This window comes from Anabas testudineus, chromosome 6, assembly GCF_900324465.2.
Source record: "Anabas testudineus chromosome 6, fAnaTes1.2, whole genome shotgun sequence".
NCBI classification, from domain to species: domain Eukaryota; kingdom Metazoa; phylum Chordata; class Actinopteri; order Anabantiformes; family Anabantidae; genus Anabas; species Anabas testudineus.
In genome coordinates, this window is record NC_046615.1 from 9,360,479 (window position 1) to 9,387,675 (window position 27,197).

General features: G+C 40.3%; 1 protein-coding gene across 1 annotated transcript; it reads right to left on the minus strand.

Moving 5' to 3' along the window:
- Positions 1–5,525: 5,525 nt before the first annotated feature.
- Positions 5,526–27,079, minus strand: pdhx (pyruvate dehydrogenase complex component X). The gene is made up of 11 exons (XM_026366117.1): positions 26,939–27,079; positions 24,438–24,521; positions 22,568–22,668; positions 18,564–18,748; positions 17,729–17,827; positions 13,825–14,002; positions 13,279–13,426; positions 11,651–11,709; positions 10,504–10,662; positions 7,094–7,158; positions 5,526–6,388 (listed from the first exon to the last, which is right to left on the minus strand). The coding sequence occupies exons 1-11, from the start codon at positions 27,072–27,074 to the stop codon at positions 6,133–6,135; spliced, it is 1,470 nt and encodes a 489-aa protein (XP_026221902.1). The 5' UTR covers positions 27,075–27,079; the 3' UTR covers positions 5,526–6,132.
- Positions 27,080–27,197: the final 118 nt, after the last annotated feature.

Genomic DNA, 27,197 nt, shown 5'->3' on the forward strand with positions numbered 1-27,197 from the left:
CAACGGATAAGATGATCTCTCCTTCTGCCCGGCTGCGTATCCTTGTCTGTCTCCTTCTCTATCCCCCCCCCCCCCCCCCCCCCCCTTCAAACCCTCTTTTTATGTTACAGTTTCTGAGAGCCCATCTGGTCTTTTGTTCAGTTCTCACTCCATTTTCAATTCATCCCATTTTTTTTTTTTTTGTCTCTGCTCCCCTGCGCTGTCTTTCTCTCACCACGAACCTGTGCCACCAATTGGGAAGAAGTCACAACCATTTCACAGACACACAACTCTTTCTGTTATTGTTCTTTTTGTTTTTAAATCCAAAATATTGATAGAAAACTCCGTAATGTTGCACACATTTCTCTCGGTATTTTCCTGCCATGATCACATTGCATTGATGGGTCAATGAAGTAATACAGCACCTTTAAGATGCAGAAGTGAACACCAGTAAAGAGCTACTTAGGCAATTGAACCCTCCACACATTATAGGAGTGAGAAACATGATTTAGTTAGGCATCTTGCTAAAAGAAACCCTAAGTTAGAGCCACTTCCATCATGAAGAATTCCAACTTTTGACTTTAGGTTTCATTATTTCACCAGCTACCAGATGGAGTCGCCTCAAAGGAGGCTCCCCGGCAACACTTGAACTTGTTTGTACTGAGACAGTAGTAACAACAAAGCATGACTACTTCCCCAACAACCAGCCATGAAGCATATGTAATGACTCACCGTGGTCAGGAACTGACCCTTTTATAGTGGATCACAGTATTTAGACTTTTACCCCAAACAGCTTTAGAGAACTAAAACCAATTGCTGTGCTCGTCATCATCCAACTATGACGTTGCCCTGCTTGATCAATATTTTTAGGGATGTGTGCTGACCTTAATCACTCATACTGACCTGCTGTTGGCAGTTTACTCACCAACATGGCAGCATTACAACTCATCTATCACACAGATAAAACATTTCTGATAGAGTGTTATTCTCAGCACTAGTTTAAATACCACATGAATGAGTAATTTAATTTGTCCTTTTTTTTATTCTGGCACTAAAAACAACCAAACCTGCCAGTATATGCTTAAAGTGATAATGCTTAAACTAACACATGCTTAAACTGTAGGGCTGCCATTAGAGCTATGGGCTAATAATAAACATCAAATACACCTGCAGGAAGAGACAGCTGGAGCTGAAACAATATTGAGGAAATTGACATAAAGATGCCCCAACTTCCCTTTAACCTCTGCTGGCCTCTACTTTGGGGCAGACATAAGGCCAAGTCATTGTGAATTTGCACACCTATATAAGTCATAAGGAAAACAGCTTATTTTCACACTTCCTACCATCAGCGGCGAGCCACTTCCTGTTTCAGCTGTTGCCATGTTGACGTTTGTTTGTAGTGTAGCAGAAACAGCGACGACAAGCCTGTTTTCATCATATAGGAAAGACCACGCGACGCAGTTTTTAGATCACGCTGTTTATTACATGTTGGCCGCGTCTTTTGCACCGTGTATGTGGCAGTGCTACATTAATCAAGTTATTCTTACCTTGTCAGCTGTGATTGATATGTTTTTTTTAATAATGAAACTACTAAACTTCAATCTCGTAAGGTCCAGCTAAAAATAAAGCACTGCAACAGTCACATTGAACTCCAGACGGATGAAATAATGGAAAATAGAGTTAATGGAATAAAGAAAGAAAGAAAAAAAGAAAGTAAAAGAAAAAGAAAGACTCTCACAGCCTGAGCATTTCTCTCTGGAGAAACATTGACATGAAGTGCAAAGATGATCCACTTTTTATCACTAGTTGAGCCAATGTGTAACTTTTTCTATGACTGAATAATCTCTTTTCATGCAGCCGACCACACACACTGTTCCATGTAAACTAGACGGGTTAGAAAGACTCTGTCAACCATATGTCAGCAAATCCAAGTAAAGTAAAGCTGCTGACCCTAGATGAACTCATCTTGTTTGTGTAGTGCTTGTGTGAACCTGAACACGATCTAACAGCTCAGTGTGCCGTTATTCTCCTCTAAGTGGCATTAATAAAGAGGAATAAACTTATTTGAGCTAGGCCTGCCTGAATGGTGGTTATACAAATAAACGGTTAAGTGACACTCCGGGCTTTATTATCTGGCTGAGTTTGCCGTGTGACGTTAGAGCACCACGAAAAAAGAAAGAAAAAAAAAAAACAAAACACCCAACGCTACATAATCAGACTGCTGAGTCAGCTACAACCCATCCAACAATGAAATAAAAAAGTTTCCATGATGGTTCACTCAGCGAGGACACACACATGCACTCTCACCAGACGTCCTTGCGGTTGGGAATCCTTGTGGTAAGGCCTGACTAATGGCAGCTCCTCAGCATTCCTGCTAAGCAACGTGCCTTTTTCCCTTCAACGAGTTCAGTCGCTGGAATGTGTGGAGAACAGATTACAAGATGTCCATATACGTACAGAGGAGCGAGACCAAATGCACCATTGACTCTCTGGCCATGCAGCGAGTATACGCGTGTTAGAACAATAAGAGATAAATAGTGCACACTTACTGGCACTGAATCTCTTATATCTCGGCTTTATCAGCTGGTGACAAAGATTGTACCGAGTTCTCAAACATATTTATCTGATCGACTTAAGGACATGTGAACTTATTGGGTTTATCAGACAGATGTTTGTCTCCACCGGTTTCCTTCTACTGCTTCCTGTTAAGTGGGACTACTGAAGGCATTCAGAAGCGTGTTTGTGTATATTTGCCCTACAGTTGAGCACCGCCTCCCCCTGCAGCGTCTCCGTCTCTGAATGAACCGTCCCGGCGTCATGGGAGCATGACTGGACTGTTTCAAAAGACCAGGCTTTGTGCAACAACAACAGAGCAAGGGCCCAGCTTGTGTTTGGGTGCTAGGACAGCGGAGCGGGCGTGTTTGGACAGTGGGTGTCATAGAGTACTGTATAGCCAACTGGAATGTCCTTTGTCATCCCTTATCTGGGCTGTGCTCTCTGTAAGCATGGGGTGAGATAAAGCTCAGTTACCTCACAGGTGAAAACTGTGGTGATGTCCATGTCTGTTACTAAATTATTTCAATTAGCTTCCTTTCAGAACACTTCAACATTAAGTTAATCTCACATCTTTAAATCTGAATGAAGCGTACGCGCCTCTCAGAAAAAGGAAGTTGAAGCACGAGGTGGGACTTCTGTGGTAGACTTTGCGAAAGAAGTGCAGCCCACTTACTGCAAAATACAACTCAATGGAGAAGTGCTGCAACTAAGGGAAAACGGGGAGACTAGAGGAAATTCTACTAAGAAATCACCTTTCAGTGACACACTGCGAATGAGAGCAAGCCTTTCCACCGCCCTGTTGGAGGGTTGAAGTCTTTTCACACATGAAAATATACATACAGACTAAAAGTAGAGAAAGAAGAGGGCTCCCAATGCTAAAATGGTTTATTATTGGAAGGTACATTTGTTATTTAGCCCCAGTTTTATCATCCAAACCCTTACTTACCATGTGAAGCAGGAATGAAAGGCTCAATGGAGGCTTAAGAAAAAACATTTTTTAGGTGACATGTATGAAAATATGTATGTTATGTGGTCCAATGGATAATTATGTGTGTGTGTGTGTGTGTATTTCTGTAACATATATGGTACAGTAAATAACTATAGTGATAATACATTTACAGTAATACATTATCACTTTATAATTTAATGTATGTCGAATCCTGTAGTACTAAGTAAATATGTTGTAAACGTTTCTTTTTTTCTGCTACATGACCCCCAGGTGGCTCCGTACTTTCTTCAGATGCGCTGCCAAGACCCTCACGCATGGAATTCACTCCTTTGAGCTAATTCTGCTATGTGGCCCAACACAATTATCAGATGACTTGTCTGACGGACATCAAATATGAGCGCCACAGAAGTGCACACTCCTTTGGTCGCCATAGCAACTGGCTGCTTCACTCAGCACCATGCTGTTTGTCCATGAGCCTGACCTACACGGCTGTCTGTGCACCCGCACTATCTTCAAGACCCCACACGCAGTTCATCAAAACCTCGGCGGGAACAAATCAGATTCCTGCTGTCTGGTGGCTTTCTTATCCAGCTGTTACACATAACAAGATTGCTGGGCAGAGACTGGCAGCCAGCAGTCAGAGGAGTAAATGTCAAGCCTGTGACGGGAAATCCAAAGAAATGTCAAAATCGGTTTTGCTGCGTTTTCAAGGCTGATATTTGCACGGGCATTGTTCAGTTTTCTTGCTAAACAGCTCCAGCAGCTGTCAAGTTGATACCATAGCAGGAAAGTATAATACAGGAACATGATTTCACCCTCTTGAGATTGGACTGCTCTACCAAACAAGGTCATGTAACAACAAAAGAAGGTATTGTACCAACAGCAAGAATAGTGTACTTTATCATAAGTATTAGGCCTGAAGGATGCTGCATACCAATTGGACAAGGAGGCTTTGTCCCAATTCAAATATCTTATTAGTCATGATAGAGCATGAACACAAGACAACTAGTAAATATTTCTACGAACATGTACATGTGGTTAGCCCCTGCTCTGGGCATTTTCAACAGAGTTTTTTCTATTTTGTATTAATTTACACGCTGTAAAACGTAACTTGTTTCAACCTCAAAACAAAAAAAAAGTCAAAGGGCTGCCTATAATTTTACACGAGGTCAACAAATGCAATATGTTGCATTCACTTAACTCATAATTTTAAGTAAAAAACTTAGTTGTAAATAGAATCTGAAAAAATTTAAGTTGAATCAGCTTGAAAATATTTAACATAAATATTAGGGACTAATCCACATACATATTCAGTATACACACATTTTTATATGTGGTGAAACAAAAGTGTTTCTCCTTGAGTATCAATTTTTGCATTTGACTTGATCTCAGGTTGATCGATGACACCACTGTATCTCTTCCCAGCAGCTGTTGAACTCGCAGCACAACTCCGCCGACTCTCCACATTGTTGCATTGTGATTATGACTCAAGCTTAAATGTTAAAGAGCGTTAAAGTGTCTTTTTGTCCTCTCACCACTTTTAATTTGAATCTACCTTCGATCACCATGGTAACACTGTGGAAGGTGTATGTGTGTGTGCGAATGATTAGCAGAACAGTTGCCTGTGCGAACTCCCATCACGTATGCATGTCTCGACGCATGAACGAACGCAGGACACCACAGCCACACAGAACGAAACGTCCTTGCTCTGCAATCATTAAAAAGTGGTTATGTGTATGAAGAGCTGCAGTAAAAGAGCAGTAATAAAAAAGAAAGTTGTTGGAGTTAGTATCTGGCAGTGATGTCCACTACAGCTCTTTTCACATCAAGCCTTAATGCAGTCTGTTTTAATATGCACAACTCGCCTTACGTGACTTATGTTCTGCCCTGAAATGCAAGTAAAAAAAAAAAAAAAAGCTGACCCTTATTTTTTGCACAGCAAATTTTCCTAATTGAAAAAAAAAAAAACATGTAGTCTGTTTTAACCCCAACTATATAGAAACACACATTATTATTAGTATTGTCAGGTGCAAAGACATCGTGGGGTTGAACAGTATGTTTTATTGGCATCTAAAGACACCACACACCAAATTTGTACACACATGGGCTAGAAAGATTCTTTTCAGGGATGTCACATTATCTGTTTTTAAATAGGCTAGAGCATATTAACATGAACAGTTGGTATGTGGCTTTACCCTTACCAGAAACCTGCATTGCCACTGATGTCCAGTAATAAATAGAAAATGTACATAGGGAGTTTTATAGTCTCATGGACTTTTGTATGTGTATTAACAGTGACACAAAGCAGCTGCTCCGGGACAGAAAAACAATCTTGACCTAGAACAACCACACACTGCGAGGTGACATCCATGTGGGATGAAATCTGCAGTGCCACTTCTGTCTTGGTAATATTTGGCACCACTGCTAGAGTCCTCCATCACAAAGCCTGCTGATCATCTCTCAGAAGCAAGACAGAAACTAAAGTTTACATTATGTACAAGACTAATTTATGAGCCGTAATCCAAACACGAACAGGAATCTACTTTTGAACTGCTCTCTGCTTGTGAAAAAATGACACAGGCTTTGCCATGCAGGTGTTTCCTGCCTTGACTTTTCAATCCCTTTCAACACTGCTGTCTTTCTGTTTCTCAGGCTAGGACCATGCGCTGTGGTTGTTCTAGGTTGCTGCGGAATTTATCAAGAAACCGTGAAGCTAATTCATCATCAACTAGGCGTCCGTCACTGGACAGCGTAACTGTCATTAGCTGCTGGGTGCGCAGGGTCTGGTTATCCTCACACAAACACAGCTCGGCCCTCGAAGTCCCAATGGCAAGGATGCATGCTTGAGGAGGGTTGATGACTGCGCTGAAGCCGCTGATGCCGAACATCCCTAGGTTGGATATACTGTCACAAAAGAAAGCAGATCGAGAGAGACCAAGGGGTGGGATGGAAAGAGAGGAGACAGTACATGTATTACATTAGTCAAGATCAGCAGGGGAGAAAAGCATAAAAATTAAGTAGGCAGACATTATGGTGGCTTTAAAACCAGCAAAGAAAAACTACCCATTAGAGTGAACGACAAAAAAAGGGAGGGAGAGGGTGAATTAATTGTGCAGCTATTAAGCTGCGAATATCGCGTTTAAAGAAATTGAACAGTGATCAGCAAACATTAAAACAACAACACCAGGCTCGAAATCTCAGTGTTGTGTACGGTGAGTAAGACTGACCCAGGGGCAGTTTGCAGTTTGCCTTAATGAGAATTCTAGCTCAGAGGGATGGAAAAATGAATACATACATCCTCAGGAGGACAAAGAGGGCTGCATCATTATAAGAATTCATTGCTCCTCCTGACACAGAAACCCCATTTATGCCTAAATGACATCATTAATTCTAATGAGTTGTAAAGACTCCCTTCCACTTTTCTGCAATTGATGGAACAGGTACCGACGATCCTTGTCGCACACAACCACATTTACTCGAAGCCCACATGAAATAATATGGTGACTCCTTGTGAAAACAGATTCAGTCATAATAGTAGTAAAATGATCCTTCTGTCAGTCTCCATACTGTCGTTCTTTCTGAAAGATGTGGTGTGTGATTTAAATTTACCTGAATGATCCACCCTGGTACTCCTCAGGTAGGAGCTTCCCATCGCGAGCCTTCTGAGCCAAAGCCTATGGAATAAATGTGTCACAACAAATCACTCAAACTCTAAAGTAGAGGTTCAAATACTGAAAGATCAAAACAGGTTTATTAGACAGGATACAATACACGGAGCGAACATTAACAAATGCACTCCATGATATGTGACTTATAAAATAAAATATAGCTAATGTCCTGATCATTGAAAATTCACGCAATAAATAATCAGCGCTCCTGATATGTCTTGTATACGTGTATGCATGTGGTTCACCTGACCTGACCTCTGCTAAAGTGATGCCAATGATCCTACAAACTCATATCACAGGTCAAGTACTAAACTTTCTATCTCTTGACTGTCTGTTCAGTTAGTTCAGAATGCAGCAGCAAGAGTCCTCACTAGAACCAGAAGATATGAGCACATCACGCCTATCTTATCTACACTTCATTGGCTCCCCGTGAAATTTCGCATTGATTTTAAAATACTACTTCTGACATTTAAAGCATTAAATGGTCTTGGGCCGCAGTATTTAAGTGAACTGCTAGTGTCTTATGATCCACCACGCCTACTTCGATCAAAGGATGCTGGCTGCCTGTCAGTACCTCGTATCATAAAAACTACAGCTGGGGGCAGAGCCTTTTCTTACAAAGCTCCAAAGTTATGGAATAGCCTTCCAAATAGCGTTCGGGACTCAGACACAGTCAGAGTGTTTAAGTCTAGGCTGAAAACCTATTTATTTAGTCAAGCATTTTGTAAATAGATCTGGGAAGGACTCATAGACGTAGAGCATTATGGTGAACTGGTATGTTTAGATGCCGTCTTCCCAACTCTCACTGATCACTCAGGTTTGTTGATGGTGAAGTGTTCGGTTGCTCTACATCCCAGGGAGCCCTCATGTCTGTGTTTCCTTCTGGCCCACCCTTTTAGTTAGGCTGTCATAATTAGTCCTGCCGGAGTCCCTGCTGCACTATTCTACATATACATTCACCTCAAACTTTATCCGACTGTGAATAAAACTAACTGCCATCTCTCTCTTTCTCTACCTCTCTATTTCCCTCTTCCTGTCTCTCTGCCCTATGGGATGCGTTTGGAGACTGGAGTTGGTCACACACTACTATGAAGTCGGTCTTGGCCTCGGCGGACGTCGGCAGCTGTTTCTCGGAGGTCTCGACTCAACGCTCGATAGTCCAGGAATGGAACAAGTCTGCCTGCAATTAACTAACTGGACTCCACATTAACTTAAAGACATTAACTGTTATGCTGGACTGCCTGCTGCCTACATAGCATGTAATCACCCATATGAGGATGGGTTCCCTGTTGAGTCTGGTTCCTCTCAAGGTTTCTTCCTGTTGCCTTCTCAGGGAGTTTTTCCTTGCCACCGTCGCCCTCGGCTTGCTCATCAGGGACAATCTCATTTCATGATTCATACACATTCACTGTTCATGTACTGTTCTTTGGTTGTGTAAAGCTTCTTTGTGACAATGTCAATTGTAAAAAGCGCTCTACAAATAAAATTGAATTGAATTGAATTGAATTGTTATACTACAGGGCTTCACTGAAATGATAAGCAGGTTACTCTGGACTCTTGTTGTATCATTAAAGTTCTAATAATAATTTTTTTTCTAAACTATTGCTCTCAGGTTGAAAGTGCTGGATAGTCACTGTACATGAAATATACAATATACATTAGACAGAATAAAGATATATAAAATAAAACAAATGAGAAAAGAGACACACTATATACCGTGCTGTTTTTTTTTTTTTTTACAGAATGCATTTCAAAAAGGCCTAACCAGAATTGTGTGAGCTGCACATTGGACAAGCCGTGTCAGGTTATGGTGAAATACAGTACTTGACTAAATCTACTCATCTAAGCAATAAACTGTTGAGACAACAGATTGTGTTTCCATATCCACTGAAGCGTCATATTCACAGCTACTGCTGCTAACACTTGCATAGCAAGGGTGTGTGAGGATGTCTGTCCACACAAACAAGCAACACAGGCTGATGCGATCTGTTGAACAATCTGATTGCACAAGTTTATACCATTTCAGCCTAGTGATGAATGCTGGAATCTGAGTAATATGGCATAAAACATAAATCACACACCCATTCACCTCCTCCCTCAACTCTCACTAACACGCAGACACTGTATTTCCTTGAACTACCACATACACTTTTGGCTCTGCCAAGCTGAAATTGGTACTGTTACTCATACAAATACTTACAGTATATACTAATTATACTTCAGCCACAGTCAGAATGATTATGATTACAGCTACTACTGCTTATTACTGCTGCTAACACTGAAATGTGATGTTTACACTGTTCAGGCTAATATTGTATCAGTAGGATAAGGAGCAGTCTTCCACCTTGAGAGCTCTGCTCCATCTTTCATTGTAAATTTTTCTGGTTGGTAGCTGAATCTTGACTTAAAAATCAAAAACTAATAACTGGAAAATATTACACTGTGTCACTGCTGGTGATGTTGTCTCTCCTCTTTCCACACAACCTGGACCCTGAGCCAGATTTTGCCAGGTTTCTTCTGTTAAAGGGAAGGTTTCCTCTCTACTGTCACCTAGTGCTTGCTTAAGTGGGTTTGTTAGGTTTTCTATATCATTCGTAGTTGCACTGCTGTAAGCCTTTAGACCCTACCTTACATTGTAAAGTGCCTGGAGATGACTTAATGTGTACACTTTTGAATTGAATTGAATCTTGAGAATCATCGGTTTGATCTCTTTGGGTTTCTGTGAGAGACAGTGAGTCTCTACTCAAAAGGACTACACGTGTCCATGCATATCAAATTTTGGGAGCACATTTGTGGTTTTATGGATAAATGTCTGTGCCCAGCTGCTGGCTGTGAGCAGGAGAAAAAACTGACCATTGTTGCTTTGCCCTCCATCTGTGCCCAGTGACAGATGAGACCTACAAACCAAAAAATGTAACTACCTCAAGTCTAGTCGGTGATCTACAGACCTGAAACACATTTTTCTACTTGACATGACCTGAAGAGTAACAGGAAAAGTGACTATTTGGTTCTTGCCAAAGGACCTAGATGAGCAAGACTCTACAGATGCCCACAAAGTTTGTTTTCCCATAGAGTTGGGATGCAGTCAAGTCTCAACTCCCTTATCTATTCCCACGGATAAATCAACAGCATGTCTCCATAGCCACGTCATCACCAAGTGATACACTGAACACCCCCACAGCATGATGCTATAATCTACCAACAGCAGAAAAAGCATGAGAGAATGACCTTACAATGTGGCTTTAGCAGACAACACTCCCATTTACTAAATTGATAGCATTCTACCAGAGAATTGTTTAAAATGTCATTCAATGTCTTGACTTTAATTAGCCATTACCCTGCGATTCCTACCTTAGCATTAGCTGAGATCTCCTGAACTCCTTTGTTGGCAGCATCCATTATGATGGGAGTAATGAGGCCTTTATCTGTTGCCACAGCGACTGAAATGTGGATTGAATCAAGTGCACGGGGTCCATCACCAGACCAGGTCACATTCACTTCTGGCATTTCCTGCAAAAAGGAGAATGATAGTAAGACAATGTTCCCGAAAGATAGTTATCCTACAACATGACCTACAGCATTCAAATTATTCTATTATGATGATAGTAAAAAAAAGTATTATAGTAGTGCAGGAGTCAATCCATTTTAACAGTAAAATATAATGTCCAAACAAGACCTAATGAGATGGTCCTTTGGTGCATCAGTACTGCTTTACACACACTTTAAGTTACTTCCACATTCCTCACATTTATATTTTCATGTGCACCAAACGGACAGGTGTCTCAACTGCTGCTTGATCTTCAAGCATTTTCTTATAACATCTAATGCGTGTGAAATGTCAACACAGATTGACTGAAACAGATGCAATATCCCACAGAAAGTGATAAAAAATAATGTTGCAGTGACTTTCTTATCAGATGCTGCTGAGACAGTATTTATTACATACATCAGTAAAGGACAACATCTATTTTTAATCTCTCTTTGGCTCTACACATTGTTCAAATTAAACTATATATCAACTGTTTAATAGTTTTTTGATACCAAAATTTACAAATTTAGACTGAATAGATGAAAACATGAACTGTGGAGAATTTTAGAGTGACTGATGTGTTACCTCGAAATCTATGAACTGTCAAAACAAACAAACAAACAAACAAACAAACAAACAAAATACACACAAGACAACAAACTGGCAGTCCAAGTCCATATTTACTCTCATTTTGTGATGGCAAGGCTAGGGCTACCAGTTTTTTCACTACATTAATAAATAAGCATTAAGGAAAAGTCACCAAGATCATTTACTATAAGAACTATAGCATGTCTGTGTCTGTGGGCTTTGTTATGTAATGAAAGAGACAAAAGATCAGATAGTTGAAAGCACACAGCAAGTTGAATACAGTAGGAGATTACAGTATATGGAATTGTATCAGGGGCTGAATAAACAAAAAGCCTGACTTAAATTATACAGGTTTGAAGAAGGAATTACAGTAATACTTACTTTAAGTGTAACAGCAGCTGCCTTGATAATGAAATCATTAACAGACACTTTGATATGTTCTGAAAAGACAAAGAATGACAAGTCACACCTGTAATCTCTGCTTGTTGTAAGAACTGATGCTATGAAATAGATGGACAGCTAATAAGTGGTGGTTCTAGCTTAACAGATGGGGTAAATATCCTATATCTGGTTGACCTGTACTCCAGTGATCGGAATCTGTCTCTCACTATGTAACTCTGTCTCTCGATGTGGTGACACCAGCAGGGCTGATGGGTTGGCAGTAGGGTTGGGTCTTGGCATCGCTGCCAACTTTTACTAGTGTACAAGCGCCGACAGACAGTTATGAACGCTGTGCGCAGGATGATTAACGAGCTAAGCGTGAAATCGTGCTGCTCCTGAACAATGACGGTCCACAAAAACAACCGGACAGAGAATCCCTCAACTACACACAACCTCGCTAATAGGTCTGGAATGGCCGTCCCACTTCCTCCATCACAGAGACAGGTTCCAAAGAGATTTACTGTTTGCTTGACAGCTAGGCATAGTTAAGATAAATAAAGCCAAGTGTGAGATAGTGTGTTTAGCTAAATGTTTAAAAATAGGAAACTGACAAAGCATTCTTGTCATATCAACATGAAAGATGGCCCAAAGTTGGATTACATTTTAAGAATGCACGATAAGCAGCTATTAAGCACAGAAATCTAATGGTGAAATCACCCTTCACTAACCCCAGCTTCTTGTGTTGCACAAGAAGTTGTGGTTTGCTCAATAACAGCTGCTGGGGAGGTTATGAAGATGGGAAAGTAAAAGAGCAGCTTACCAAAACATGGGGACATGTTCGGACTAGAATTTTTTTTTAGTGTTTAGACTCTGCACTCTCCCAGGCCTCTCCATCTATATAGTACATTATGTAACTTAATGTTACTGCAGAGGTGGACAAAGCTCTAACAAATACTTCTCTCAAACATATCCCTCACTGCAGAGTCTTTAATCTTTTTCCTTATCTTAAATGCTGACATTTATCACACACGGCAAACCAAGATCCAACACTCCATTACAAATGCTTTGAGCCAGAGACAAATCATCACTCTGGCAGAATACCTCACCGCCTGCAAGCACAAAGGAACAACTGTATGAAATGAAGGAAAGCTCACAGCTAACAGCTTCACTGCCATGAACTTACTTACAATTTGCATTCTGAATTCAAGTAAGTCATTTCAAGCCATCTGCTTTTCTGATAATAAAATGTCGGACAACGTAGATTAGATCAATATGTATGGCTGACCATGGGTGTCTTATTGAGACAGGGTCAGTCTTGTGATGTGTTGTGATGTGATGTGATGTGATGTGTGCTCAAATTATATCTTACTCTGACAAGCTCTAATTTTATTCTCCTACTCAGGTAAATGTTGCACTGTAGAGCTAGGCAATAGCAGTGCTGCAACATATGCAGGTTGAAATGGACAAAACAGTAAGGAAAACATTGGAGTTTGTCCTGTATGTTGAATAAGAGCTTACGTAAAAACGCTGACATCCACATTTTTTTGGAAAAATGCTGTCATTGTACAACATGGCACTGCCATGCATGTAAACAACAGCACTAATGCATAGATATCTTGTGTTTTTACCTTTTGCCAGGTCTTTGCGGAGCTGCATGACGGCAGCCATGTCACAGTCAATAGAGGCATACGCATGGGGGATGGTGGTCTTCGATTGCGTTAGTCTTTGAGCAATGACACGTCGAACATTTGAGGCTGGGATTTCTGTGAAAGTGCCCTGAGGAGGTCAAGTGATTGGAGGTAGGAGGTTAATAATTGAACAAGGAGAAAAGAACAATTTCATAGAGAATATGGGGAAAAAAGGGAAACAAGAGAAGTGATGGTTGGACAAATAAATCAATCCAAAAAAAAAAAAAAAAAAAGGAGTCATCTATGTGAAGATGATTATTACAATCAGCTAATGACTGACGTGTTGATTGATCTGGCAATGGAAAGAAAGACAGTAAGCATCTTTCAGATGAAGGTGTTGACATAAATAATTTACCCGATACAGCATACACATCATACAGTTAAATAAAACAACACCATAACAAAAACAGATTTCCCATCCAGAAACCAAGATAACAAATGTTTTGCTTTTCATGACACAGACACAGGGTCAGACAGAGTACTCACCGGTGCTCCTGGCTTCCCTGGTACAGACAGGGGAGGTATGTTGGGTCTACTGCCCAGGGGTGGAGGGGTCGCTGCTGGCGTGGGGACAGGACTCGGAGAAGGGACAGGACTCGGGGCAGTCAGGGAAGCTGGGCTGGTTTTAGAGGCGGGAGACATCTTCAAGATCTTCAATGCATCTCTGTTAAAGTAAAAACAAAAAGAATGATGCAAGGGAGTCATCATTTTGTACAGTTACTAACTCATTCTGTGACAAGAATGATACGAAACCCAAATGTAACTGACCACTTTCTGCTGATGGCCATCAGAATTGCACATCTATGCATAGGGTTTGAATCAGTAATATTGTATATCTCTACACTGAGGTCTTAGTTCAGAACTTAGGCAACAATATTTTGCCATTTCCTTTTACATGGAACGTACCATTTTTTGGTTTCACTTCAACCAGCAACACCAGCAAACGAATAATATACAACAATACCATTTGGTAAGTTTTCAAATAGCACTTTTCTAGTTTTGTCTGGTTTTATATCTGTGTCAGAACTGCAGACAGAAAGGTAACATTAAACTTTTCCCTTTAAAAAGGTAATGTTATCCAGTAGATGGGCATCATGAGAATAATTTGCTAGTCACAAGCAAACACCTAACAGCCTGGGCAGGATCAGATGTCAGCTGCAAGAGACACACTGGCTTTGTTATCTTTCCCACTGGTATGGTGAGCCATGGACATTCCTACTTTTCATCCTTTTCCTAAGGCACTGATATTAAATAACACAGAGAATATACGTATTTAAAGCTACATGTTCCTGCAGTTTCACACAGGTTCCAGAGAGACTGCAGAACAGACATGGTAAAGATGGAGGGAGTGGTTACGGACAGTACGGAGAGATCTGCCCTGGATTTGTTTTCACCCATTCATTTAGGAGATGGGAGGGGCAGGTATCAGGTGTGCCTGCTCGAAGCTCTGTGATTCCAGTTCAGTGCACTGGGATCCGCCATCCCACACGTGCCTTTTGTATGGACCAGCTGCCTCTGACCTCACCATGTAGCCTCGAACAGTCTGGGCCCCACAGCGTTTTTCTTCTCGTTCTTTTCTGAACTGCATCATTTAAATATCCTCTGGCACACTGGCTCCTCCCTCCCTATTTGTTTGTGGGGGAGACTAAGGCAACTTGGAAATCCCCCAGCTAACCTGAGACCAGACAGCGTTTAATAATTGCACATCGCACATACAGCACAGGAAAAGACAAAGCAGTTGCACACAAGAGATCAAATATTGAAAGTAGATGAAATGAAGTTCAAATCAACAGAGTCTACTTTGGCCTGTTGATGATAACACCATAGATACCTTTTGTGTAACTGGCTGGTATGTGCTTTTCACACTAGCCATTTACACTCCTACTGACAACTAAGCCAAAAGAGCCCCTGAAAGACTGGGAGACAGTGACTGGAATATTAAAGAGGGATCACGGCAGCGCACACATGCACATCGGCACCCACATGAAATGAGCAGTGAATGTACACAGACACACATTAATAAAACTTTGTCTTCTATTGTCACCTATGACAAGCTAATATGGGGAAAAGGGTTCTCTGGGTGCAATATGCAGTTTTCATCCACATTTAAAAATACAATTATGTCCTAGCTTAAATTGAAATACTAGAAATACAGTATAAAAAACCCCCTGGTTTAGATGTGCTACTACATTTTAAAACACAACCTTAGTTATAAGTTAATACGGTTAAACTTAATTCTGACCATTACAAAATATACTGTCTATATAGTTGTGAACACAAACTGATATTTAGCTTCTGAGTTTTTCCTTAAATACAAATTGAAATTATTACAATTGATACCTGAGGCTATAAAGTTAATAGATTCTGTAATCTTCTGCTTTCAAACCCTGTTGTGGATTACATAACACGCTATGTAATTATCTCATCCCTGGGTTGAGTGACCTCTGTTATTCATGCCCAGTGTTGAGGGGCCTCACTAGAGCAGGAGGTGGAGAGAGAGGTGTATGTTATCCTGCTTTCAGTTATATCTGATGTGTCAAAGGACAATGGAAGGGAAATAGTGTCTATTCTACTATCAACCATCTGAATATTCGGTTAATGACCGTCTCATTCAGCATCAAAGAATGAATCAAGTTTGTTACTTTTATCCCACGAAAACATACATATGAACACCACACCAGATAGGACTTGACTTTAAGAGCTGTATAGGAGAATCATTAAAGAACTTGTCTTACTGTAATCATTTCAGTATCCATTTCAAGTCATGCATTCCGTACCCTGAACAGTACCATTTCTTTACGTGGTTTGAGCAGCAAACACAGAATTAGCCCAATAAGGAGTGTTACCCCAGTAAAGGCATTTTTCTTAAATGTTTTTGCATGTATAGTCTCATCTGCTGCAGAACCTTTATCCTCCTCCTTTTAGTACCAGTCTTCCTTTCTGAGCTAACTGGCTAGCTTAGATGTCAGAAAGTAAATCAGCAAGCCATTCATGCAAATCCTGCATCAAATACATGGTTTAAAGAGAGGTAACTGAGCAATGATGTTAAAGTAAATTGTTGGCATGTACTAACTAAGAATTTAAACCTAGAAATCATGCTTACTCATAAAATGAGCATCTTTAATGAAATCACTATGTTATACCATACATTCAGATTGAAATGAGCCTATTTGGTACATTTACAGGATGGCTTGAGTTAATGTACTTTACAGTGTTTGGCTTTATGGAAATTCATATTTATTTCTCTTTCACTGTCTAAGACACACATCTGTGAAATCATATGGTCTGTGTTTCTATGGTCACCAGTGGATTCTGGAGACTGGGTTGCTATGGCAACAGAAGTTGCTTAATGAGATTCCCCAGCTGGGTAACAAGAGCATTCAATCAGGTCCCTACTGACAGCTGATACCCAGTTGTACTGTGTGCGCGCCTGTGTGCGTTCACAGCTTTCTGTAGTGCGAATTCACCAGGTAACAAGACTAAATCACCTTAAATGTTAAGCACCTCTTAGTCACACTTTTTCACTTACCCAGTATCTCCTATATTCTCATAGTTAACACTTTTACCTCCATTGCTGTGATGACATGTCTTCCCCTGAGAGATAATATGATTGGCACAAGGAGCCTTCCTTCCAATCAAATGTATCTGTTTACTATGTTTTTAGACAAACTAGATTTCTTGGGTAACTGGGGAACAAGTAACCTAGTCACTGCATAATGGCAGAAGACACTGCGACTACACTGACAGGGAAAGGAGTAGAGTGGAGTGGCCTCTTTGTTTTTACTCAAGTCAGACTAAAAGTGAAACTCTACGTCCACTGTATATTCTTTAAAATTCAGACTGTTTGCGCTGTGAAAAGAAGCTGCCATTGTGGCTGCCTCTATTTTCCCCTCAGTGCACCCTCCCACTTTCACTGCTGTCAGTAAGCTTGTTCCCCAATTACCTGAGAAACCTGGTTATTTCAGTGCATGTACTGTAAAAGTAGTCAGTTATTCAGGGAGATGTTGAATGTGTGAAACATCATAATAGAATCCATTTAGAGGCTGTATTGATTTTGTAGTTCATCGTAATAGATTTACAAATTACTACAACTTCTACACAAAGTAATTGAATTTGTCAATTCAAAAGAAGAAAAAAATACTGACTGATTTGTATTGTGAATGAGCAGAATGATTACGCTTCCTCTGGTGTGGTTTATTTTTGAGAGATTGAGTGGATCTTGGATTTTCACATACATGTTTATTGTGCAAGTCAGGAAATTGTATCCTATAATAACAAAAGTAATGCTATTACCGATATTAATAATAATAATAATAATAATAATGTAATGGATACTTCATTGATCCCCTTGAGGAAATTCTTTGTAGCTAACTCCTTTATTTATACTCACTCTTTGGTGATAAGTCCTCTTGGACCAGTGGGTGTGGCCAATTTTGGGTCTATACCATGGGTGTCCAGGATGTGTCTTGCTGCTGGACTCAGACGTAACCTGTACAAGTAAGAGAGAGTGAGGCCAACAATACAACTAGTAGTATTAAAGGCAGTATCAGCAGTAAACTACTACTTACTTGAATACAGCGCATAGAATGCTGCATACCTGCTGATTTTGATTTACCTGTTTTGATCTAGATCTTCATTTTAACCATCAATGACCGTTGTTTGTAGAGTGAACAAAGGTAGTGACAAACTGTGGAAATCTGAATGCGTGGCTGGGCTCTGGGTAAAATGTTTGCATAACAAATATGTCTGGTTTGTTCTGTGGCAGCTCCTTTTTGCTTTACACGGGAGTATTTCATGTGTAAATAGAGGCAGATAGTATATCACACATTTTGAAATGGGAACAAACTTTGTCTGTTCACATCTTATTCAGCATGTTAGATGGTGTTAGACTTCAAATCAATAGTATTCAACTAAAAATGTTAAAATAAATAAAATAAAATAAAAATAAATATTTGTACGTTTTTATGCTGCTGGATGTGGAGAAGAGGCAGTTTAAGAACGTTTAAAATAACCTACCTGATGTTCATGCTAACACTGCATGCACTGCACTCATTTGCTAATTAACACTGTGACAACAACAACATTTTAATTTTAAAAACGACTGTATGACATGACTGTTAATTACTTTAGGCAGGAGGAGGTTGTGAAGACCTAGAATACTCTCAACTGATTCATCTGTACACAGGTATGACTGAGTAGTTGAAATGAAGGATGCTGACACTCACAGTCCTGATGTAACTGGTTTTAGTGGAGCAGGGGGAGGAGGAGCAGAGGGCAGAACTGGGGCAGCAGCTGCATGTGTAGCTTCAGCATCTGGAGGGGGGATCTCAACCTGCTTCCAGTCCTGCCCTTCCTCCACCATGAGGGCAATGGGAGTGCCCAGACGCACGTTGCGACTGCCCTCCTCAATCTGTAAAGATAACGAGACAGACACTTGTTGGAGGGAATATTAGCAAAACAAGTTCAGTCACTTCAAAGTGACACTAAAGTTAATCAGTTAACTAGTAGACAGTGAACAGAAACCTTTGACAGCCATTATTAGGGGAACCAGCTTGAGAAATGGCATTGCTTTCTCATCCCTATCCATTTCTATCACTGCATTTTCCGCCTCTGTTAACTTGACAACATGAGAAAATCCCAACTGTGTTGGAAAAGCTTCTAGGAGTGTGATGGATGTGTTTCGATATCGTTCAAAGCTTTCAACTATTGATTCACTATCTTACGGAGTAATCCAAATCCACTGTAAGCCTTGTGCTACTCTCCCAAGGAGGGTGTGCAAGATGTTGTTCCTCAAGTAATATTGATCAGTCAAATGGAAGGCCAGGCAATATATACACCACTTTAGGGAGCCACGCTTTTTTCTCTTTTCAAAAAGGGGTCCACTTCATGAGCTGACACTACATGAGCTGCAGCAAGGGTACTGAGATTAACACATACACAATAAGCTGTAAAACACAACAACACGCTCCAAGATGTTGGTACACATTAAAGATACAATCTTAATGATAAGGAGGTGCTTCCTCTTGTCTCTTAAATTTTAAAGGTAAAAACCCTGCATCTCTTCCTGACAGAAGTTACTATTTTGACTGTAGCACTTGTAGCTAAAGCAAAATCACATTGTTAGGCTCAACACTGCTGTCAAATGGTTATGTAACACAGTGAAAGCTATGGAAAGTAAAATACTGCTAACACTGAATTTGCAGTTGTTCCCTTCTATAGCCGGCAAAAGCCAAATCACATACATTGTTATTCTTAAACATTTATTAAATGTATCTTGTATAAGGTTGAAATGTTCTACATGAATGAGTGACCACTTCTGAGTAATGGAACAGGATTATATGTGATCTTTGATCTTTTTACGTCCTCACAGCCTCATCAACTATGACAAAAGACAGTATCCTGAGTCTGAGTCAGTCTTCAGCCTTTTCTGTGGTAACATTAACACTGTAAATAGTCTAACAGGCTCTTAAGGGACCTCTCTAGAGACCATCAATAAAGCTAATGATATTACATATTCAAGCTAGAGCATTTATGAGACTTAACCTACTTATTACCTAACTGTTATCATACAGTCCTTCAGCCCCCTGAGAGTCTCAATAGTTCAGTTACAATTGGTTTATCCTTGACAGTTAGAAACATTTAACTCCAGATAGATTGCTGTAAAGCTTTTCATTTACATTCCCTAAAACAATGTCTCCAATTTGACAGTCAGCTGTTACAGTAGGCGTCTATTCACAGGTGAACAGTTTAAAATGAATGGTTGTGTTGTATATGTAAGCAAGTTGGTTTACTTGTAAATGACAGATTAATTTAGACAGACAGAAAAATAGGCAATAAAAAAGAAAACAGAACAAAACAAGAGAGAGTTTAGGGAGTGAGACAATGTTTGTCTTGGATCAATACAGTGTGACAGATATGGCACAAAGAGGATTGCAGCCACATCCTTCTTCTTAACAATAGTTCAATTCAAGCCTCAAATCATGTGTCAACTCATTCTTTCTGTTCATCGGTTTGTTTACCATGTAACTGCAACATTCTGGGTTCATACTGCCAAGGAATCACAGATCTTTTCCCTGTTTTTCTGTCCCATATTTTCTATTTTTCTACACTCTGTGCTTTGATTACATTAAAATACTGTGCACTTATAAAATCACACTGCTTAGATGAAAAATATGGAGGCTTTCTGCCAATAGCCTATGGGCTCCGTACTCTCATTTTGAAATGTATTTGGTTGGAAATGCTAAAAGAGAAAGAGACATAAGAATGCTACAAGGTTAGAAAATGATTTATACTAACAACTGGTTTAGAGGACACAGCTGCTGCTGTTTAAATTGATCCCTTGGATGACAGTGTGTTAACACGGAGAGAGGAGGGGAGTGCGGATGATGAATTGAAAACTGACAGGTTAGCACAGCACAATGTGTTGGATATCTCCATCAACTTGTCGATTCACAGATCTCTCTATTAATCCTACTATATAAATCATTATGTCAGTTACCAGATCATTCCACTACCCATCTCATCTACCGTTTTTATGCCAATGCTGTCTTATTCTACACCCAGTAAGGTTTGTGTTTACATTTACCTGAACATAGAGGAGGCATCTGCATCCATTTTTTCCAGCAAATATGGGAGGACTTTCTGACAGATTAAGATTAATTGTACCCAGAGCACATTTTCAGATTGTAGTTCTCAGGTCCGGCTAGTAACATGATAATGAGATACAGTAATCCTTGTTCATGGTGCTGCTGCTGCTCCTACCCCCAACTTCCACATCTCACTGTGACCAGAATATTTTCTCTCACCCCCAGCAATCATGGTTGAGAATTGGTAGAGGGCCATAGCAGTAATTGACCCCCATAAATAAGCCCCATGGAGCACAGGAAGTTCTACATCTACTACAGCCTGCTGAGGCATTTGGCCACAGGCAGGTAATCATGATAGCCTCTAAATCAGAAACCTACTGGGTGCTTGGAGAGCCACAATTACATCACTAAGGGCTAATGTATTCTGGCCCAGACAAAGCAGATGCCACATGTCATGTTAGAGGAGTGTACAAATCTCTGGAAAAAAAATCCACTAGCTGCTGCCTTTCCTATAAAATATACACATACCCTCTACCACAGAGAGAGGGAGAGATAGAGCTAGGGGGCTTATCTAATGCAGACCATCTTTTTTTCTCCCAGCGTCAGCTCTAAAACCCCTACCCCCAATTCTTGGGTGGTTGCTATGGAAACTACCTCATCCCCCACAGCATTTAAGACAAGGATGGAGTAAGAGAATGTGGAAAGTGAAGTGAAAAGGCAGGAAATGAGATTGAAACCTCTGTGGTTTTTAATTGACATCATCCCTCAGATTATTACGTAATTAATTTTTTGGCCACTTGACACTGTAACTATACATGAGAGCACTGGATAAATGTGATGTGCATTTTCTGGCTCTGACTGGCTGTAAATGTATTTATTAAGGTTGTACAAACAGTCACATCATCTAATTAACATTCAACATTCAGGCTTCACCAGAATATGTGCAGGTTCCTAATGACCAAGGAATGTGTGGTATTATTAATTAAAGCAGGCATAAACACAGCAACGCCTTATTGTCAGCCCTCACTTTTTAAAATAAGGAAGCTAGGAAAGTGAACTTACATCTTGCATAATGACCTCCATTTCCTCTCACTTCACAGAATATATTCAGATCTTTCGCAGATCAGTCAAAAGGTAAAAGATAACACATCTTCATCTTTGTGTTCAGGAAAACAAGCAAGTGCTGATGAAAGACAACTAATCATGCTGTATTTGGTAGCCTATTAAAGATTCAACAACAAACAGCACAATGATGGGATGGAAGAAGAAATATTTGTCACTGCAGACGGCTCATCAAAGCTTTGCTGTCACTGTATGAGGAAAGCCGCTTTAACAAGTGCAGCCAATAGCGTAGCACGAGCAACGAAGGAACCCTGAAAGAATCACATACAAAAATACTAATCATAACTACTGCAACTGACTGACTTTACAATGTTTGAATGCATAATAAAAGAATTGAAATCTGAAAAACACCATTATGAAACAGTACTGTCTCACATCCTGTTAAACAGTATTTACTGCAAGTACACCCTCAGCCCCACACTGTCACAGGTAATGCGATGGAGCCTTACACAAAAATGTATGTATGCATCTACAGTAGCAAATTCTGCCACAGTGGTTAATGCGTGATTGTTCTCACTTACCAAGATCTTTGCCAAGATACCGTCATCATTAGATTCCATGGTAACAACAGCTTTGTCTGTCTCAATCTCACAAAGGGCGTCACCTGCTGACACTGCCTCGCCTGCAAAAGTGAAGAAACACAACAGAGAACTTATCATATGCAATCATTTCATTATGTTAAATCATTCACTGGTGATTTGCACACACGGAAAGGGACAAAAAGGTTATGTGGGGAAAGCATGTCGGGCTGTGGCCTACATATCAAATGAAAACCCTAATCAGTGTTTTCATGGGAATTATTGTGAAATACTCAGACACAGCATGTCTGATAGAAGGCGCGATCTTCACCTGTTTTAGATTCCCACTGGTCCACTACATGAGGGAGCAGGAATATATTAGCATGAGTTTAGCTATGAAAGAGTGTGGCTGAGACACTGGTTCACTTCTCCCAGGCTCATACAGTTGTGAACTACATCTGTGTACAAGAACAGAGAAATGGACCCTATGACATAAAGAAGTAGAGGGAAACTTATATTGTCAGTTGTTAAGCTAATTTGTTCAGGAGAAGCTTGTTAGAAATTTAATATTGAAGTCAAAGCCACCAGCACATGTTCATTTCTAGCCTCTGGCAGTTAATCCATTTAATGGGGACAGGCAAAACTAGGCATAGTACAATCAAATCCTCTTTGTGAAATACGTATTAAAGCATGGAAAGGAGGCAAAGTATATGAGATAAAGGTCAAGGGTTATCTAGAGGTTGTAAGTTATGTTAAAGGACAGGAGAAAGAAAAAGGAGGAAAAATGGAAGAGAGGATGGGGGTGGGAGATGGGAAGGTTGATTGAGAAAACCAAGTATTGATGTCAGAAGCTCCTGAGAGCAAGCAGTGGAGTCAAGATTGGATTTGTATGAGGCCGTACGACCCCAGGGGTTAGATCTAATGTGCAATATTAAAGATTAAACAAGCGTACCCAGGATTTTTCACCTTTGCTCTACCAGAAAGACAATGGGCAAAGCAACAAAGGATACTCAGGCTTCAGAACTGTGTAGGCTAGGACTTTGTGAAATAAATACATAAATAATGATAATGAATAAATTACTGACACAAATTAATGTATTTAATCAAGGTGCTGATATTGTTTCAATGTGTTGGACAATTTCTTTATCATTTCAGATAGGGGTTTATTTTATGTTAAAATATGCACAAAAGAGGTGGTTTTCCCCATTAAGAGCACTTTTTTACACAAATGTGGACCATTTAACATATTATCCTCATTATCATTAATGTCAAGCTCTCTAGCTCTCTAAAAACTAAAACACTATATTGAATCTTTAGTAAGATTTTGCATCTTGAATATTATTTATTGTCACTGAGAGTTTAGGTTTCCTACTGTTCCTTTTCTTACTCTCACACACACACAGTACATACATCACCCCAAGTCCACAAGCACATGGCAACACAGCAGAGCACCCAATCAGAATTCAGTGTGCTGCTTCCTGATAAATGAGAGTGTGGCTAAGGCACCTGGCTGAGCACAGTTGCTAAGCAGTGATGAATAGTGACTGTCGTGTTTCCTTGAGCCAGTTAGCCAAAAGAGGCCCTCAGGTGTTTCACTGCTCAGACATCTACACAGCACTGAAGTGATGTCATCAAGTAAATGATAAGTGCAACCTCTGGTCTGCCACTGTGAGAAAAATAACTGCTGAGTGCAGATGTAGAGGGTGTTGCTCTGAAAATTACATACATTGGAACTGGAAGGGAGCAGGTAATCACTGCAGGAAGGGAATAATTACATGTGCAAATAAAATTTTGAATAACACATTATCACACAGGGTAGCTTCAGCAGATTAGTTCCAGGGAGTGAAGAAGAGTGTGGTAATGTTTATTTTACCTTCCTTTTTCAGCCATTTGACTATGTTTCCCTCCTCCATAGTCGGGGAGAGAGCGGGCATTTGCACTTTGAGTGGGCTGACACCTACAGGACAGAAAGAAAATAACATACAATTTACATGGAGGTGGCAGCAATGTCACTGAGTTTAAAGTAAAGAATAAGCAATAGTTCAGTAGATATCACATTCAGAAAGTTCCTACAGTTAGACTTTTCCTTAACATGTACATTTTAACTAATATCAAGTCAAACACTTGGAAATAGAAGCATTTGGCTGCAGCAGGGCCTCATGGGGCTCTGCATGCGCAGCTCAGCAGCAGACTGCAGGAAGAGACGGTGCTATTGTGGCAGAAGATTGCTGGCAGGTCACTTATGTAATTGTGATCCCAGCTGACATGGCACCAGAGGCTGCTGAGCTGCTCGTACTCTTGCAGACCCGTGAGCTACCATTGGAAACCCCGAGTGTCACCAGCTGCAGCCACTCAGGAGGCCAGAGTTCACCTGACTCACAAGCATTGCTTGACACTGGCTCTCCAGGCTGCTGGAGGGAAACACAAATCAAAGCTGCAGAGAAAATGCCACTTTACTGAAATAGTTCTGGAGATGAAAAGATGATACAGTATGGGTTGTTATCCCAGATATGACACAACCCTGAACAACTCTATGTTTTGTGTATCCTATTCAGTGAACTGCTCAGATACTGCAGACATTTAGGATGTATCAAAAGAGAAAGTCACATAGCTACAATTGATGAGAGATATTAAAAGTAGATTACAAAGCATGTCCAATGTTAGATTCAAAAGGTTGTCATCAATATGTATTGAATTGTTTTTATACATTTTATTATTGGATGTGACCCAAACAGTTCTGATTAGTCACGTAAGTAACAATATAGACTTCATATAAACACAAAAATTCACCACAGACATTGAATAATATTACTGGAAAAAAAAAAAAGATCAAAAGCTATTCTGAGGTGTCTTTCGGTTTTACAAAGCAAATTATAATAATGCATATTATCAAGGAATGTCTGATTTCTGTCATTGTCTCATATCAAAAAACTCAACTATCCACCATCTCTGGCCATGCTGTGTGCTGCTGCCACCTGCTGGAAATGTATGTGTGTACACTTGTACTTTACAATAATATCAACTTGCCTTTTGTTGCTATATTATGTAAAAATTAACAATAGCACTACCTGGCAAACACTGTTGATTGACTTAGGAGGAAAACCACCGGTGCAGGTAATAATATTAATGATGGCAGCTTTCCATTGGGTGTGCCAATTCCAGGACACTGCTAATGAATATAGTCAATGTTTGCTTACTGGCAAAGTCTGCAACGCAGCCAAGTGATTTGTGACAGTTGTTTATCCTGCTGTGACATGTGAAACTAAAGTCCACGTCTGTGCCTTTTTCTGTGATTAACAGTGGATGAAGTGCTGATATTTGTTTATGATGATACTGACAAACAGTAATTACCACATTTTCTCTGGACAAACCAGTTGCATGCTGCAGAGTTTGTGTTGAACTCCCCATTGATTCTCAAACCCTGAATGTGGCATTAATCCACACCTTTCAGACTTTACTTAATACAGCATGAAATACAGCCTGACTGAATGATCGCCACCAACTATCTCAGTTACAGTGCCTGTTGCCAACTATGCATGTTTTGGCCCTTGTCTAAATTTTTCACAGCGGACTTCTTGAATTACCAATGTGGCAAAAGCACAGATGTAAAATGTTCAGTGAGTGATGGCATGAACTGTAAAAGGTGACTCACCTCTACAGAATGCAGCCATAATCAATCATTAATTCATCTGTTTGTTTGCTGTTCTTAAGTTTTCTTGTTTTGTTCTGACTTTTACAGCTGTCATGCTTCACAAATAGACACAGCAGTAAATTGATACCGTTTATAATAATATAGATTGGACAAACACTCCTAAAAAGCAACCAAAATCATCACGATCGAGTGTGACACTTGTCTAAGTCGGGGTCTTCCAAGCCTGGTCCTCATCGCACACTGTCCTGCGTGTTCACCCACCGCTCATTACCTGGATCAGGTGAGTCAGACAGTCTGACGCTGGAAGATACCAACTCACTTACTCTCTCTCTCTCCACTCGACCCACATTAGAGTTGGTATCTTCCAGCTTCGTATTGATTGAACTCAGCCACCTGGTCCAGGTGATCAGCAGTAAGTAGGGCAGGGAGACGCTGTGGTCTGACACTATTATGGGCACTGGCTTGACCGCAGTTAACGCCAGTGTGTGTGATGTTTACACGGTATCCTAACACCCTGGGACCCCGCTTTCCAGCGATATATTCCCAAATAAAACTCAATTTCCAAGATGCAATGCGACAACATAACGTCAGTCTAGTTGAAACTAGCGTTACACGATCAACGCTGGCTAACGAAAACAGAAAATGATTAACTAGAAAAACTAGGCGGCTGCCAGCGACAACAAGGGCAACACATACTCTTAAATTAAACTGTCAACACTCACCGAGCAACCATTGCGACTGGAAGAAGTGTCTGACGTGCTCCTGACATGGCTGTGTGGCCCATAAGCACTTCTTTAAATGAGATAATCTAAAGCCAAATAAAATTCCTTGACGACCCAGCCGCAAGGAGGCCGCCATTTTGTCGTCCGACCACAGTGAAATGTCTCCATACAAGTGCCTGACAGAAAAAAAACAACTAGCAGGGGGCAGCGTGCCACCATTTACAAAATATAACTAATCTGAGAATTTTACAGTACATAA

What these genes read in the sequence shown, in the direction of transcription:
- pdhx (XM_026366117.1), bottom strand. Translation starts at nt 27,074, where the DNA reads ATGGCGGCCTCCTTGCGGCTGGGTCGTCAAGGAATTTTATTTGGCTTT. An exon ending in GTATCTTGGCAAAGATCTTG is followed by an intron (nt 18,749 to 22,567) that starts GTAAGTGAGAAC and finishes TTATCTTTACAG; the next exon opens with ATTGAGGAGGGCAGTCGCAA. An exon ending in CAGCTGCTGTTACACTTAAA is followed by an intron (nt 10,663 to 11,650) that starts GTAAGTATTACT and finishes TCCTTTTTGCAG; the next exon opens with GAAATGCCAGAAGTGAATGT.